This window comes from Oncorhynchus mykiss, chromosome 20, assembly GCF_057628025.1.
Source record: "Oncorhynchus mykiss isolate SJ-2025 chromosome 20, ASM5762802v1, whole genome shotgun sequence".
Lineage (NCBI taxonomy): Eukaryota > Metazoa > Chordata > Actinopteri > Salmoniformes > Salmonidae > Oncorhynchus > Oncorhynchus mykiss.
The window spans coordinates 28,184,393-28,199,927 of record NC_143041.1 but is presented as its reverse complement, the minus strand read 5'-3'; the positions used below and the strand labels follow the sequence as shown (position 1 = coordinate 28,199,927).

The following is a 15,535-nucleotide window of genomic DNA, read 5'->3' as shown; positions in this document are numbered from 1 at the left end:
TCAGTAATTCACAGGCTCAAACGCAGTCACAACAGGCAGACAAAAAAATCCAAATAGTATCCGTAAAGTTCGTAGAAACATTTCGAACGATGTTTATATTCAATCCTCAGGTTGTTTTTAGCCTGAATAATCAATAATATTTCAACAGGACAATAAAGTCGTCAATATAAAAGGTAAACAAGAAAGGCACTCTCTCGGTCGTGTGCATGAAAAAGCTCTGTGACACGGCAGGGTCCACTCATTCAGACTGCTCTTACTCCCTCATTTTTCAGAATAAAAGCCTGAAACTATTTCTAAAGACTGTTGACATCTAGTGGAAGGCATAGTAACTGCAATTTGAGTCCTAAGTCAATGGATACTGTAATGGCATTGAATAGAAAACTACACACAAAAAATCCTACTTCCTGAATGGATTTTTCTCAGGTTTTCACCTGCCAAATCAGTTCTGTTATACTCACAGACACTATTTTAACAGTTTTGGAAACTTTAGAGTGTTTTCTATCCAAATCTACCAATATGCATATCCTATCTTCTGGGCCTGAGTAGAAGGCAGTTTAATTTGGGCTAGGTTTTCATCCAAAATTCCAAATGCTGCCCCCTACCCTAGAGAAGTTAAAGTCCCCGGGTACTAGGAGCGCCGCCTCTGGTGAGCTTTTTCTTGTTGGCTTATGGCGGAATACAGCTCATTCAATGCAGTCTTAGTGCCAGCCTCTGACTGTGGTGGTATGTAAAAATACAGATGAAAACTCTCTAGATAGGTAGTGTTGTCTACAGCTTATCATATTCTACCTCAGGCGAGCAATAGTTTGAGACTGCCTTAGATATCGTGCACCAGCTGTTATTTACAAAAACATAGTCCGCCGCCCCTTGTCTTACCAGACGCCGCTTTTCTATCCTGCCGGTGCAGCGTATAACCAGTATGTTGATAGTGTCGTCGTTCAGCCACGTCTCCGTGAAACATAAGATATTACAGTTTTGAATGTCCTGTTGGTAGTCTAATCTTCCGCGTAGGTCATCTATTTTATTGTCCAAAGACTGCACGTTTGCTAGCAGAATGGAAGGAAGTGGGGGTTTATTCAATCGCCTATGAATTCTCAGCGGCCAGCCAGTTCTCCTGCCCCCTTTTCTCTGCCTCCTCTTCATGCAGATAACTGGGATTTGGGCCTGTTCCCGAGAAAGCAGTATATCGTTCGCGTTGGCCTCGTCAGACTCTGCCAGTACGTGGTGAGTAATCGCAGTCCTGATGTCCAGAAGTTATTTTCGGTCATAAGAGATGGTAGCGGCAACATTATGTACAAAATAAGTTACAAACAACACAAATAAACTAACAAAAAAACACAATCAGTTGGGGACACGTAAAACGTCTGCCTTCTTCTCCAGCGCCATCTTAATAGCCTACAATATACTGGCTTTATTGTGAAGGTGTAGGCTATATTACCTGGATTTATTAGACTTGTTAAAATGTAGATGCTCCAAAGGTCTGCATCAGCGGCTTGTAGGCTGTGGAAGACAATATTTTGTGGCCACCACAGCCCTAGTTCTGGCAAGGAAATGTATGATTCATGCAGGAAAAATAATATTTCTGGGTCTCAAATTAGAATCTGGCTCAGTCTGTATAAACTCATCTGTCTATGAGAGCAAGCAAAGACCCTTGTGTATGTTTGTGTACCTGTGTTAACCATGAGCATACGACCCCCACCTGTTGTGTAGTATCTGTGGTCCAGGGTAACAGGGAGGGCAGGAGGGCAGGTCGTACCCAGGCAGGTCTGTACAGCCCATATCATTACTGTATGGGATCCCCAGGTAGTAGTCAAAACCTCCCCACAGAAAGCAATAAGAAACTCATTGTTTTAGACCTCACATTCACTCTAACACCTGCACTACTGTGGCTTCATGCAGATAGATATAGTAGATATAATATGTCAACCATTTAACTCAAGAACTCAATGGCTCTTACCTCTGTTGGTGGGACTGTATGGACCATTGTGCCCTAGATGCCATTTACCTACACTTACAACAGAGAAAACACAACGGGTTAGAACAGAATAAAATAGAATAGAGCAGGATAGAATAGAACAAAACATAATCAAATATGGAATAGAATAAAATAGAAGAGGTCTCTTTGTCTCTCACCAATCATGGCTGTGTAGTATCCACCCTGGTGCAGTATCTCGGCCAGGGTGGTCTCAGAGAGGGGTAGCCCCCCCACGGACCCCACAGCGAAGTTGTGTGTGACCCCGTTCCGCAGGCCGTGTCGGCCTGTGAGGAGAGCAGCACGGGACGGGGAGCAGGTGGAGGCTGGGGAGTGGAAGTCTGTCAACCTGGAGGATACATATGAAAGGGGTTATGGAGGACAAAATGGTGTTTTAAACAAATAAAGTGGTGGTGACCAACACTGGTTCTAGACTAGACAGTTACAGGGTGTGCAAATACAATACATAAGTAAGAAATGTGTAGCTCATGATTCAATAAAGGTATTTGACACCAGGACTGGAACTAAAGCCTCCACCTCCTGTTGCAGTTATCCATGACAGTTCTATCCTGTGAGAAAAAGCCTACTTTAAGTTAGGCTAGTTGGTTAGTGAACAGGCTAACAAGAGCTGTACCTCATTCCTTGCTGGGCCATCAGATCCAGATGAGGGGTCTGGCTTGAACTCTGACCTGCCTGCTGGTTGGCACCTAGGTCTCCCCATCCAATATCATCTGCCAGAATGATGATGAAGTTGGGTCTCTTGGTGCGGGTCCTGTCCCCAGCTTCATTATGGCTCACTGTGTGGAACAGTAGCCCACAGAGCAGGGTCCCAGCTAATAGGAGCAGGAAGACACTCCCTGACATTCTGGTTCAAGACCTGGGAGAGTGACAGAGTAAGACAAGGCAAAGAACTGATCAAAACTAAGGTCCCAAGAGACACTTTTATAGCAGCTTTGGGTTGAACAATGTATTATTCATTATTATAACAATTATAACAATCATGGTCAACTGCACACAGACAGCACTCAGACAGTTATTAGGTGCAGGGGGCTGCAGTAGACTGATATAGGACCGAGCTGACTGATTGTAACCCAATCCCCTTAACCCCTGTGTTTCCTCATGAGTGTGTGTGTGTGTGTGAGTGAGAGAGTATGTGAGAGAGAGAGAGAGACTGTGAGAGAGAGCGAGAGAGAGGAGAAAGAGAGAGAGAGAGAGAGAGAGAGAGAGAGAGAGAGAGAGAGAGAGAGAAAGTGAGTGCCACAGTAAGGTTGTCACTGGTTTCACCGGTCATAAACTGAACCACACACAGGATTACCACACAGCACAATGTGAAAAACATTTGGGATAGAGACAGATCTTTTATCTCTAAAACTGAAAAACAGGTAAGATTTATGCAATACTCATTTTACTATCTTGAAGTAAATATGCTGTATCTGACTGAGAAGTATTGATTGAAAAGGAGCAACAAGTGAGCTGGCAAAGAGTAAACCTACAGTTATCTACAATCCACGTTGCCAACAGCATGAGACCTATACAATGGGTAGTTCAACGCTGTCCTTCACAAACTCGTGCTACCTTTAAATTCAAGACGTGGGCTTTCTTCTCCTCAGCTCTCCTCTCCTTAATTCTTCAAAATATTGGAGAAGTGGCAGCAATATGGCAGAGGCCCACCCGGGGTATTTGCTTTCACCGGTGGTTATTCGGTCCACTAAAGGTGAGGAATAAGGTTAGGAGCCTAAAGTTCTGTTCTCATTATAATAATTATTCGGACAGTTCCAAATTAGTGAGATTTTTCAGTTAGAAAGTGAATGTTATTTATAATAAGGTTTACCTGTAGAAAATGGATGGTCCTCTCTTCAGCAAAATATAGTTAAAAAAAATAAGAAGACCCTCCCCTACAGCTAAATTAATAATTAACACAAAAGTGGACGGCATTTACCCGCACTTCTTGGACAGACCAGGCAGAGCCTCATTTATGAGAAACTGTTCTTCGTCCTGTAGCCTACATGGCAATGTGGAATTTTGATAGTGCACCGGGCTGCGGGTCAGGAGGTTGTGGGTACGCAGACCGCCGTGGACATGAGTAGGGATGCAAAGATCTCCTTTATAGTAAAAGCATTGCAATAATCTATCATCATATGTAGAAAAAATGCATTTTCTAATTAATTTGACATATTAGAGGAATCTTTTTTTATAACACACAAATTTCCGAAATTACAGCCTAAGAATGGACAGAGAAATAGGCCTATGTGTTCATTTTATCACATTTCTCCCATGCCAAATCAGTCTGTCTTGTTTGCAACAAAACTGTCCGTTTGCAAATAATTACATCCAAGACGTCATTAGGAATCTGAGCATGGTACTTTCAAAAGTTAGGCCTACATTTCTAACCCAGACAGAGTAAACCCACCGACACAGAAAAGTGTAAGCTTTAACTGCTGGCTACTCTTCTTCCGTGGCTTAACCCAACGAGGGAAGGTCACAAGTGTTTCCCTAAAAGCTGTCTGGGTTTAAACATCTTCTACTGTACAGAAAGTTAATAGATTAATCAATTGATAGTGAAAGGATTAGATTACTTCCCAAGCAAAGTCAGCCTCTGAAGGTCAACGAAACGAAACAATGATATCCCCATTTGCATCGGAGTCACGTCTTTCCTGGGTATTTTACAGCTTGTTTCTAACATAAAGCATCGCAGACCAAAGCGCTGTTATAGATCACTTTATATAATCGGATACATTTGATATTCTTCAAAATCATTTGCCATTTTCAGTAATAAAATGTATGGCATATCCTCTCATCATACCTCCTCAATTTGACTCTTAGTTTTATGGTGGGTGAAGGAATTGACCAACAAATCTATGGATATAGCAGCCAATAGCCTAAACATGAAGGCCTACCTATTATTTCTTAAAATAGGAAGGAATAGGCTCCAACACAAAACACTCGTTGTTAGTAAGACCCCCATGAAATGGAAAAAAATTAATGGCAACTTATTGGCATTGGGAGAACCATATACACAATCACAAATACCACTCAAATGGACGGCAGTTCATCAAAACCATACTGCAACCGGGAACATTGCAAATGTCAAGTGTGATAAACCAAAATTCCCATAGATTTTCATATGGGAAATGGTCACAAAGTCAGGTCCCAAGGGTGAAATTTTCTAAATCTCAATTTTTTCAAAATGTTAAAACCTCATAAAAAGTGTGTTTTTTTTGCCAATTATTCATATTTTATGGTCAATTATACATATGTAGTAACCGTACGGCCACACATTTGTCTTATTTTATTGAGTTTGTCCATAAGGCCTATGTTTTGTCCATTTGCAATATATGATCATAGGAAGTCGGCTTCCGAACCAAAAAGTCAGTGTACCATGTCCAAATGGCATAAGAAATGTCCAAATGGCATATATGCTGACTAAATTATATATATCACTATGTTAAGCCCTGAATCAACCTAGAGGGTTTAGTTGACATGTTTGATCATAGGAAGTAAGAATTTCTCATTGATGTTGATTCAGCATGTCCATTTCGTAATGGGAAGTCCTTGGATATACATTGGCAATGGACACTGTCAACTTGCAGAAGAGCATGTTCACACTGCTCATTGGTGTTGATTTCAGCCTGTCCATTTGGTGATGTTAAATCCCTCATTAATAACCTCTTAAGAATCCGCCCCTTTTTTAAAATTTTCCATTGCATTTATGCTCTGTCAGAACTGAACCCGCAGCTAGAACTACGTGTTAAATTATTTTTTTTAATGGTTTTAACAGAAGGCACTGTGAATTTTGAGCCGGCTCTGAAATATGTGATAGTTGGCTTCTAAACGAGTTGGACAAAGTGGGTTTGGTGTCAGTATGTATCAGTTTGGTGTCAGAATGATATCTTATTGACTGATGGACGCTGACTTGATGGCTGACTTTTGTCTGTTTCCAATAAGTTTAAACAGTGATGAACCATCACCAAATGGACAGACTGAAATCAACACTAAAAGTGTTGGCAAAATGCATCACCGTAGTCTCTAGGCCGTGCCGAGTTCAAGGAGATGCGCCACTTGCCCGAAGCTCGCTCAGCCTGACCGCAGCGACGTTGCAGAATGTAGGCCCGGAATGAAGCCTGACTAGTAGTGATTTTAACATGCTTTGGACATATTGCGGCCTCCTGGTCATACAGAGACACGCCATTTTTGATGGGCTCTTCGGGGGGAGGTTGGGATGGATAAGCCACAGAGTTATTCTAGCTGCGCTCGCTGGTTCATGTAGTCTGACACATTCGAGTTGCTCCCTAAGGACAACATGGGTTTACAGGTTATGCTCTAACTTTTCTTCAGTGCAGGCCATTTTCAAAATTTATTTTGCCACGTGTTCAGGGTCACCTGTATCTCTATAGATAAACATAAAAAGATTTAATTGAATAGTCCCCTTCATATCCTAAAGGGGAAATGTGAACTTCACCATCAAATGGGGAGGCTTAAATCATCACAAAAAGGAAAACAAATGGCATCACCATAGTCTCTAGGCCATGCCGAGTCCAACGAGATGCCCCACTTGACCGTAGCTCACTCGGTCTGACTGCAGTGACCGTGCAAAATGAAGCCTGACCTAAATTTGAGGTGCTTTTGGGTGGCAGCGGCAGAACCGTTGAGGCTAGAAACACAATTCAACCACAGGAACGTTCCTAAGGTCCTCCCGATCTGCGCAAACCTAACATTGACCATGTAGTATTAACCCTTAACAGTGAAAACAGGGTGTTTTCTTCTGACAGTTTGCAATGACATCTCTCCCCATAGGAATACATTGCCTCCTTCCCTAAATTCAACCTGTTGTTTACGTGGGTTATGATTGCCAAATCAAACTGTCTTCAATGTCAATCCATCAGGCCACTATGATGATTACCTGTGTTGATTCTAAGCTTCCTGGAGCAACCGGGAGTGTTGAAATTCACCCTAAAAGTGGTTTTGATTTCACAACCTGTAGTTAGTGAAAAACACTGCATTCAACCCTCTATAAATCAGTCAGTTCTTAACGTAAAGACTTGAAACTCAGGAACGTCTATCACTGCTCGGCCATCCTGAGTTCAACGAGCCATTCAATTGGGCATTTCTGTAGTATATTTGAGCATGTCCAATTCGGACAGTGTACAATTGTACATTTCCAATGTATTTAAAAACTCAGTTTTTCACAATTCCTGACATTTAATCCTAGTAAAAATTCCCTGTCTTAGGTAAGTTAGGAACACCACTTTATTTTAAGAATGTGAAAATATCAGAATAACAGTCATTTCTTTCATCACGTTCCCACTGGGTCAGAAGTTTACATATACTAAATTAGCATTCGGTAGCATTGCCTCTAAATTGTTTAACTTGGGTCAAATGTCTCAGGTAGCCTTCCACAAGCTTTCCACAATAAGTTGGGTGAATTTTGGTCAGGTTTGTAGGCCTCCTTGCTCGCACATGCTTTTTCAGTTCTGCCCACACATTTTCTATAGGATTGAGGTCAGGGCTTTGTGATGGCCAATCTAATACCTTGGCTTTGCTGTCCTTAAGCCATTTTGCCACAACTTTGGAAGTATGCTTGGGGTCATTGTCCATTTGGAAGACCCATTTGCGACCAAGCTTTATCTTCCTGACTAATATCTTGAAATGTTGCTTCAATATATCCACATCATTTTCCTTCCTCATCTATTTTGTGAAGTACACCAGTCCCTCCTGCAGCAAAAACCCCCACAACATGATGCTGCCACTCCCGTGCTTCACGGTTGGGATGGTGTTCTTCGGCTTGCAAGCCTCCCCCTTTTTCCTCCAAACATAACGATGGTCATTATGGCCAAACAGTTCTATTTTTGTTTCATCAGACCAGAGGACATTTCTCCAAAAAGTATGATCTTTGTCCCCATGTGCAGTTGCAAACCGTAGTCTGGATATTTTATGGCGGTTCGGAGCAGTGGCTTCTTCCTTGCTGAGCGGCCTTTCTACCCTCCCGATATAGGACTAGTTTTACTGCGGATATAGATACTTTTGCACCTGTTTCCTCCAGCATCTTCACATGGTCCTTTCCTGTTGTTCTGGGATTGATGTTCATCTCTAGGATACAGAACGCGTATCCTTCCTGAGCGGTATGACGGCTGCGTGGTCCCATGGTGTTTATACTTGCGTACTATTGTTCGTACAGATGAACGTGGTACTTTCAGGCGTTTGGAAATTGCTCCCAAGGATGAACCAGACTTGTGGAGGTCTACCATTTTTTTCTGAGGTCTTTGCTGATTTCCCCATGATGTCAAGCAAAGAGGCACTGAATTTGAAGGTAGGCCTTGAAATACATCCACAGGTACACCTCCAATTGACTCAAATTATGTCAATTAGCCTACCAGAAGCTTCTAAAGCCATGACATCATTTTCTGGAATTTTCCAAGCTGTTTAAAGGCACGGTCAATTTAGTGATTGTAAAGTTCTGACCCACTGGAATTGTGATACAGTGATTTATAAGTGAAATAATCTGTCTGTAAACAATTGTTGGAAAAATGACTTGTGTCATGTACAAAGTAGATGTCCTAACTGACTTGCCAAACTATAGTTTGTTTACAAGAAATGTGTGGAGTGGTTGAAAAACAAGTTTTAATGACTCCAACCTAAGTGTATGTAAACGTCTAACTTCAACTGTATATATGTTTTGGCTTCTTGCAGTCAATTTGCAGTCTACAAATGATTTATAATTATGTTCTGGCCCCGACCATCCTCTCAAGAAAAAAAATCGGTCCGCAGTTGAATCTAGTTGATTATCCCTGGGCTATAGGCTAGTCCATGCACATTTTTTGGACTAGACCTAATCAAAAATTATTTTAGAAGAAAACTTTGACTCTCCTCGTAAACTGCCACGTAGCATTACACAGTGCAGCAATTGGTTAAGCAGCACACAAAACCGTTTTTGCTCAGCAGAGCAGGCCGGACTCAGGGTTTGAATATCCATTGATGTGTGTAATGCAGCCTTGTTTTATGCACACATCTATATGTAGCCTAATAATCAACTCATTATAAAACACCCCGAAATATTGAAATGTAATTAATGACATGACCCTTCCTTCCCCTGGACTAGATTTAAATAATACTAACCTCCCCCCCCCCTTGACTGAAATTGAAAAAGCATGACCCTCTCCCATTTCCCTACTGTAAATACAGTTTTTTCAAGAGGCCCAATAATCACCTCTGTAGCCTAGTTATAATAATTTAAATTGTGGTCTAACATTAATTACTGATTAAAATACTTGGGCAGCTTATAGCTTACAGCTTATAGCCAAATCGGTTAGATACAAAATATCTAGAAGGCCCTAGAATGTAAGAGAACATAATGCCATGGGATAAGACAAGTAAAGTAGTATTGGTGTTGTACTTTAGGCTGAGTCAAGTCTATAGAGGGCCTAACTTTATCTGCTGTTTGTCTTTCCTTTGGCCACCTCTGGCTGAATGAGATAACATGTTGGCACATTAAACATTGGTGTTGGTCGACCCACAGATCTATACACACACTTTTGGTTATAAGACAGACAAGTCAGAGAAGACAAGCGCAGCATAGGTAATGACCGTTGGAATGGATGAGTTACCAATGCCATAGGCTATTCGGCATTGCTCATTCATTCGTTGAGAAAAGGCAAACTGGATATGTGGAACGACAATAAAAAGGCAGTGAGTGAAACAGGTTTATGTGTGTGTGAATTGTGGTTATTGTTGCGTAATTAAAGATGTGCTAATTACGCTGCAGGACCGATTAGGATCCTTGATACAAAGGTTTGTAGGCCTCCTTGCTCGCACATGCTTTTTCAGTTCTGCCCACACATTTTCTATAGGATTGAGGTCAGGGCTTTGTGATGGCCAATCTAATACCTTGGCTTTGCTGTCCTTAAGCCATTTTGCCACAACTTTGGAAGTATGCTTGGGGTCATTGTCCATTTGGAAGACCCATTTGCGACCAAGCTTTATCTTCCTGACTAATATCTTGAAATGTTGCTTCAATATATCCACATCATTTTCCTTCCTCATCTATTTTGTGAAGTACACCAGTCCCTCCTGCAGCAAAAACCCCCACAACATGATGCTGCCACTCCCGTGCTTCACGGTTGGGATGGTGTTCTTCGGCTTGCAAGCCTCCCCCTTTTTCCTCCAAACATAACGATGGTCATTATGGCCAAACAGTTCTATTTTTGTTTCATCAGACCAGAGGACATTTCTCCACGTGTCCTGAAAAGCTACATTGTTCCGGATGTAAGCAGCAACAACTTTCATCATAACATTACCTAAAACGAATATAGTTTGCAAGCTGCAACTATGTACCTAACATATGAAATTGATAAAGGATACGTTTTATTGAAATTTTGCCATGTAATCCACAGGTAACAGTGATTGTATTACCGCTTTACAGTGACGTCTTGCTTGCAGAGTTATTGCAGACTCGAAGAACGTGCACGTTCACGCCAAAAATGCGCGTTCACACATACCCACAGTTACCAGAGGGTTCGTTACAGTTGGGAGGGACTGACTCAGAAAGTCACATGTAAACTGCAAAAAAAATTATTTGCTCTTCATAAATCAGCTAATCCTAGCCTTATACACACACACACACACACACACACACACACACACACACACACACACACACACACACACACACACACACACACACACACACACACACACACACAAACGTTAATGTTAATATATTCACCTTATACCATACCAATAACATTGACATTATTAACTATGTATTTATTTTCTTCCCAATCACAAGCGTTGTTTACTTGTTACCTTTTCTAAAAGTTCTCTATTGCCCCCTTCCCTACAGCATCTTCTGCTCCAACTATGACAGTGTGGGGGTCCAGAGTGAAGCGCTACATGGGGCCTAACGTCTACACGGCTCCCCCAGATGGTGGCTGGGGCTGGGTGGTGGCGGTCTCCTTCTTCCTGGTGGAAGTGTTCACCTACGGAGTCATCAAGAGCTTGGGTATCTTCCTCCAGGACCTGATGGGGGAGTTTGGGGAGAGCAACAGCCGAGTCTCTTGGATCATCTCCATCTGCGTCTTCACTATGAGCTTCACTGGTGAGACTGGCGATGGGGGATGGGGGATGAGAGGGTCTAAGGCAGGGGTTCTTAAGCTTTTTCAGATCAAGACCCAAATGAGAAATTGACTGTCCTCTCGTGAGCCAAATGGTTCTCCAAATTAAGAAGACATAGTGCATGATTATAGATGTATTCTCATAACTTGTGACCCACCTCTCACATGCCCAGAGCCCACTTTGGGTCCAGACCCATAGTTTAAGAAACCCTAGTCCAGGGCAATTCTGGTTCTGAAGAGCTGCTGAGTGTGAAGGCTTGTGTTACTGTGCCAGACTCCTTGATCTCATAATACCTTTTTTGGGTGATATTAACTGAAAATGGTCAGATGCTCTATAGTGTGTCATATCTTAGTGCTAACAAGAGATACCTATCCCCTCTCTCCTCACAGCTCCTCTTGCTTCTATAATGACCAACCGATTTGGGTTCCGGCCAGTTGTTATGATTGGTGGACTCCTCATCTCCATAGGAACCATCGCCAGTGGCTTCACCAACTCCATCAACGAGATGTACATCACCATCGGACTCGTTGCAGGTAAGACAAACAAATACACACAGGATATTGACCATCATAACTGTCACAGTGGCACCAGTGTTGTCACCAGTGCGTGTGCATGTGTGTCCTCTCCACTCCACAGGCCTGGGGTACTGTCTGACCTTCCTGCCCACCGTCACCCTACTGTCTCAGTACTTTTCCCAGCGACGTTCCCTGGTCACAGCTGTCGCCTCCACGGGAGAGTCCTTCTCCGTGTTCGCCCTCGCCCCAGGTAAGAGGTCACAGTGGGACTAAAAGCCTCTGCTTACTAGCAAAGTTTCTCTTTAAAAAATACAATGTTTCAGTTTACCAACCTTCCCATTACCTTAATCGCACTTTTCTCAATTGCTTTTTCTTTTAAAATTAACCCGCATTTAATTTGAGGTTGGATTGCAAACCCTGACCACTATATTTCAAACATTCTCCTCTTTGTTCTCCCCCATCTGCTCCTCAGCATTCTCTGCTCTGAGGGACTGTATCGGCTGGCGTTACACTCTGGTGGTGATCGGAGCTCTGCAGGGCATCATCATCATTTGTGGAGTTTTGCTAAGACCCATCTTCATTAGACCTGGACCAGCCACGGAGACAGAGACAGGTGGACTGGCTGACCAAGAGCTGAAGGCTCTGAACACACAGGAGGAGTCCTACACTAAGGAGAGACTGTACACTAAGGACATTTCATATGCTAAGGATAGCTATTACACACCGCAGAGTTCCTACTCTCAGGAGAACAAGCTGACTCATTGTTACTCCCTGAGCTCTGGAGAGTCTGAGGACTCTGGGGTCCAGTCCCTCCATCACCAGGTCCTGGATGATGGTAGCAAGGCAGGGATGGATATTCCTCTGAATGGGAAAGAGGAGAAGGGAGAAAAGGAGGGAAAAGAGAGAAGAGAGAAGGAGGTGTCTTCACAGCTGTGCTTAGGAAGTAAGAAGGAGATGGAGAAGGACGAGGAGCAGACACGGACAGTATCCGCCCAAAAGCCCAAACTCCTTGACTTCTCCGTGCTGAGAGAAGGCAGCTTCATTTGCTATGCTCTCTTCGGCCTCTTCGCCACATTGGGTTTCTTTGCCCCTCAGCTCTACATCATTGAGCTGAGCGTGAGCCGTGGCGTGGAGCGTGACCGTGCAACCTACATGCTCTCCGCCATGGCGGTTGCAGAGATCTTTGGTCGCCTCTCCATTGGTTGGGTGCTAGGCAGGAAACTGTTTAGAGGCAGGAAGCCCTTGGTGCTGCTAGGATGTGTAATCCTGCTGTGCCTGGTGCTGGTGGCCTTTACCCTGGTGTGGGAGTTCTGGGGCCTGGCGATATGTTGTGGGTTCTATGGTTTTTTTATGGGCACTGTGTCATCAACGCATATACCCATGCTGGCAGAGAAAGATGTGGTGGGCATAGAGAGGATGGCGTCGGCCGCGGGAGTCTATGTGTTTATACAGAGCTTCGCTGGGCTGGCCGGACCACCTCTAGGAGGTAAGAGATGCATTCAGGTCTCATATTTATTCACAGCTCTCTGTCATGGCATGTCTCTTTTTCTCTATCTCTCTCTCTCTCACTAATGATATTGGTTTTATTTTCATTATCATCTAATTAAATAACTTGATTAATTTGTGCATCATTTTTATGAATTCGTTTAACTTTTAAAAATTGTATTATCTCAGGTGTTCTGGTGGACCTGACTCAGAACTACGGCTCAGCTTTCTACTCCTGTGCGGTGGGTATGGGTTTGGGAGCTGTGTTCCTGGGACTGGTACGACCAGCCAAGAGAGGCTTGCCCTGCTGCAGCAAGAGGGGGCCTCAAAATTGCCCAGAACCCCTGCAGATGGGGCCAGGGAACCCTGTACCTCAGCGAGAGGGGAAGGAGGCCCAGGACAGAGACAGTCTTCAGGACTTCCTAGAAGTTGACCTTGATTTGGACCAGAAACAGGAAATCATTACTGAAAAAGGCCAACTGATGACAATCTCTACTTGAAAAGACATCACACAGCTCAGAAGGAAACCCCATAAGAGTCTGAACTGAAGTCTTGGCTAAGCTAGTGCTGATTGAGACAAATCAGACAAATCTGTGAATAAAGAATGCCATGGACGGATAAGGAATCTCTATCGTGTGATTTCAGATCTTGTTTCGGGTGTCTGGCAAGGTTTCATATCTCCAGTCACTCACACTGAACAAAGGAAAGGGCATACTGAACATCCTGGATGTAAGGGGTGAAATTAGCACTACAAACCTTGTTGTAAACTGAGACAACAATGTTATTATTGCTTCCCTGAATATCAAAACACTGTGTTTTAGCTCATGGTACTGTTAGAGAGGATATACAAACAATATGTAGAGGCCAGTTATTACATTTATGAAGTCAGCTGGGAAACCTTATTACGCTCACACTTGATTTCAAAGGTCAATAGTAAGGCAATAGGATTTTGAGTTTCCTCCCAAAAATAACATTAAAGTTGATTCAACTTACAATTGTATCTCATTTGGGAGTAAAGCTGAACAAACATACATTCTCAAGTTGAATTGTATGCTCACTGAACTTTTAATTTTAGGTTGAGTGAACATACGCTGAACAAAAATATAAACGCAACATGTAAAGTGTAAAGCTCATGTTTCATGAGCTGAAATAAAAGATCTCCTAAATTGTCCATACGCACAAAAAGCTTATTTCTCTAAAATGTTGTGCACAAATGTTTACATTCCTATTAGTGAGAATTTCTCCTTTGCCAAGATAATCCATCCACCTGACAGGTGTGGCATAACAAGAAGCTGATTAAACATCATGATCATTACACAGGTGCACCCTGGGGACAATAAAAGGCCACTCTAAAATGTGCCGTTTTGTCACACAACACAATGCCACAGATGTCTCAAGTTGAGGGAGCGTGCAATTGGCATGCTGCTTGCAGGAATGTCCACCAGAGCTGTTGCCAGAGAATGTCATGTTATTTCTCCACCATAAGCCACCTCCAGCATTGTTTTAGAGAATTTGGCAGTAGGTCCAACCGGCCTCACAACCGCAGACCATGTTTATGGCATTGTGTGGGCGAGCAGTTTTCTGATGTCAACGTTGTAAACAGAGTGCCCCATGGTTGTGGTGGGGTTATGGTATGGGCAGGCACAAGCTACAGAAAACAAACACAATTGCATTTTATTGATGGCAATTTGAATAAACAGAGATACCGTGACGAGATCCTGAGGCCCATTGTCGTGCAATTTGGCAGTAGGTCCAACCGGCCTCACAACCGCAGACCATGTTTATGGCATTGTGTGGGCGAGCAGTTTTCTGATGTCAACGTTGTAAACAGAGTGCCCCATGGTTGTGGTGGGGTTATGGTATGGGCAGGCACAAGCTACAGAAAACAAACACAATTGCATTTTATTGATGGCAATTTGAATAAACAGAGATACCGTGACGAGATCCTGAGGCCCATTGTCGTGCAATGTCATCACCTCCGTCATCAGCCGTCATCACCTCATGTTTCAACGTGATAATGCACGGCCCCATGTCACAAGGATCTGTGTACAATTCCTGGAAGCTGAAAATGTCCCAGTTCTTCCATGGCCTGCATACTCACCAAACATGTCACCCATTGAGCAGGTTTGGGATGTTCTGGATTGACGTGTACGACAGCGTGTTCCAGTTCTAGACAATATCAAATATAACTTTGCACAGCCATTGAAGAGGAGTGGGACAACATTCCACAGGCCACAATCAACAGCCTGATCAATTCTATGAGAAGGAGATCTGTCGCACTGCCTGAGACAAATGGTGGTCACACCAGATAATAACTGGTTTTCTGATCCAAGCACCCTATTTTTTTTAAGGTATCTGTGACCAACAGATGCATATAGAATAGGGCCTAATTCATTTATTTCAATTGACTGATTTCCTTATATGAACTGTAACTCAATAAAACATGTGAAATCGT

General features: G+C 43.0%; 2 protein-coding genes across 22 annotated transcripts in view; one reads left to right on the top strand and one right to left on the bottom strand.

Moving 5' to 3' along the window:
- Positions 1–10,479, bottom strand: part of LOC149974544 (arylsulfatase G-like) — a 17,375-nt gene extending 6,896 nt beyond the window's left edge. For 5 of the 20 annotated variants that reach the window (XR_016489456.1, XR_016489458.1, XM_090212826.1 and 2 more), the window contains exons 1-5: positions 10,379–10,479; positions 2,607–2,849; positions 2,134–2,321; positions 1,958–2,005; positions 1,700–1,817 (exon numbers count right to left, since the gene is read on the bottom strand). Coding sequence is in view for 13 of the 20 variants with exons in the window: in XM_090212826.1 (XP_090068952.1) it covers positions 1,700–1,817; positions 1,958–2,005; positions 2,134–2,321; positions 2,607–2,836 (584 nt within the window). In the remaining 7 variants the exon portion in view is untranslated. Of the gene's footprint in view, positions 1–1,699; positions 1,818–1,957; positions 2,011–2,133; positions 2,322–2,606; positions 2,850–3,547; positions 3,721–3,803; positions 3,987–10,378 lie in introns of those variants that run through there. The other 15 variants (XR_016489457.1, XM_090212827.1, XM_090212836.1 and 12 more) reach the window with 15 other exon arrangements.
- On the top strand, positions 3,098–15,535 carry LOC110499208 (monocarboxylate transporter 7). 2 transcript variants are annotated; one of them, XM_021576188.3, is made up of 7 exons: positions 3,213–3,354; positions 3,583–3,686; positions 10,809–11,063; positions 11,470–11,613; positions 11,717–11,845; positions 12,068–13,081; positions 13,270–15,535. In XM_021576188.3, the coding sequence occupies exons 2-7, from the start codon at positions 3,629–3,631 to the stop codon at positions 13,578–13,580; spliced, it is 1,911 nt and encodes a 636-aa protein (XP_021431863.3). In that variant the 5' UTR covers positions 3,213–3,354; positions 3,583–3,628; the 3' UTR covers positions 13,581–15,535. The 2 variants fall into 2 exon arrangements, with proteins under 2 accessions (XP_021431864.3, XP_021431863.3); XM_021576189.3 differs by lacking the exon at positions 3,583–3,686 and having other exon boundaries at positions 3,098–3,354.

What these genes read in the sequence shown, in the direction of transcription:
- LOC110499208 (XM_021576188.3), top strand. Translation starts at nt 3,629, where the DNA reads ATGGCAGAGGCCCACCCGGGGTATTTGCTTTCACCGGTGGTTATTCGG. An exon ending in CTTCACTATGAGCTTCACTG is followed by an intron (nt 11,064 to 11,469) that starts GTGAGACTGGCG and finishes CTCTCCTCACAG; the next exon opens with CTCCTCTTGCTTCTATAATG. An exon ending in CACCATCGGACTCGTTGCAG is followed by an intron (nt 11,614 to 11,716) that starts GTAAGACAAACA and finishes TCCACTCCACAG; the next exon opens with GCCTGGGGTACTGTCTGACC.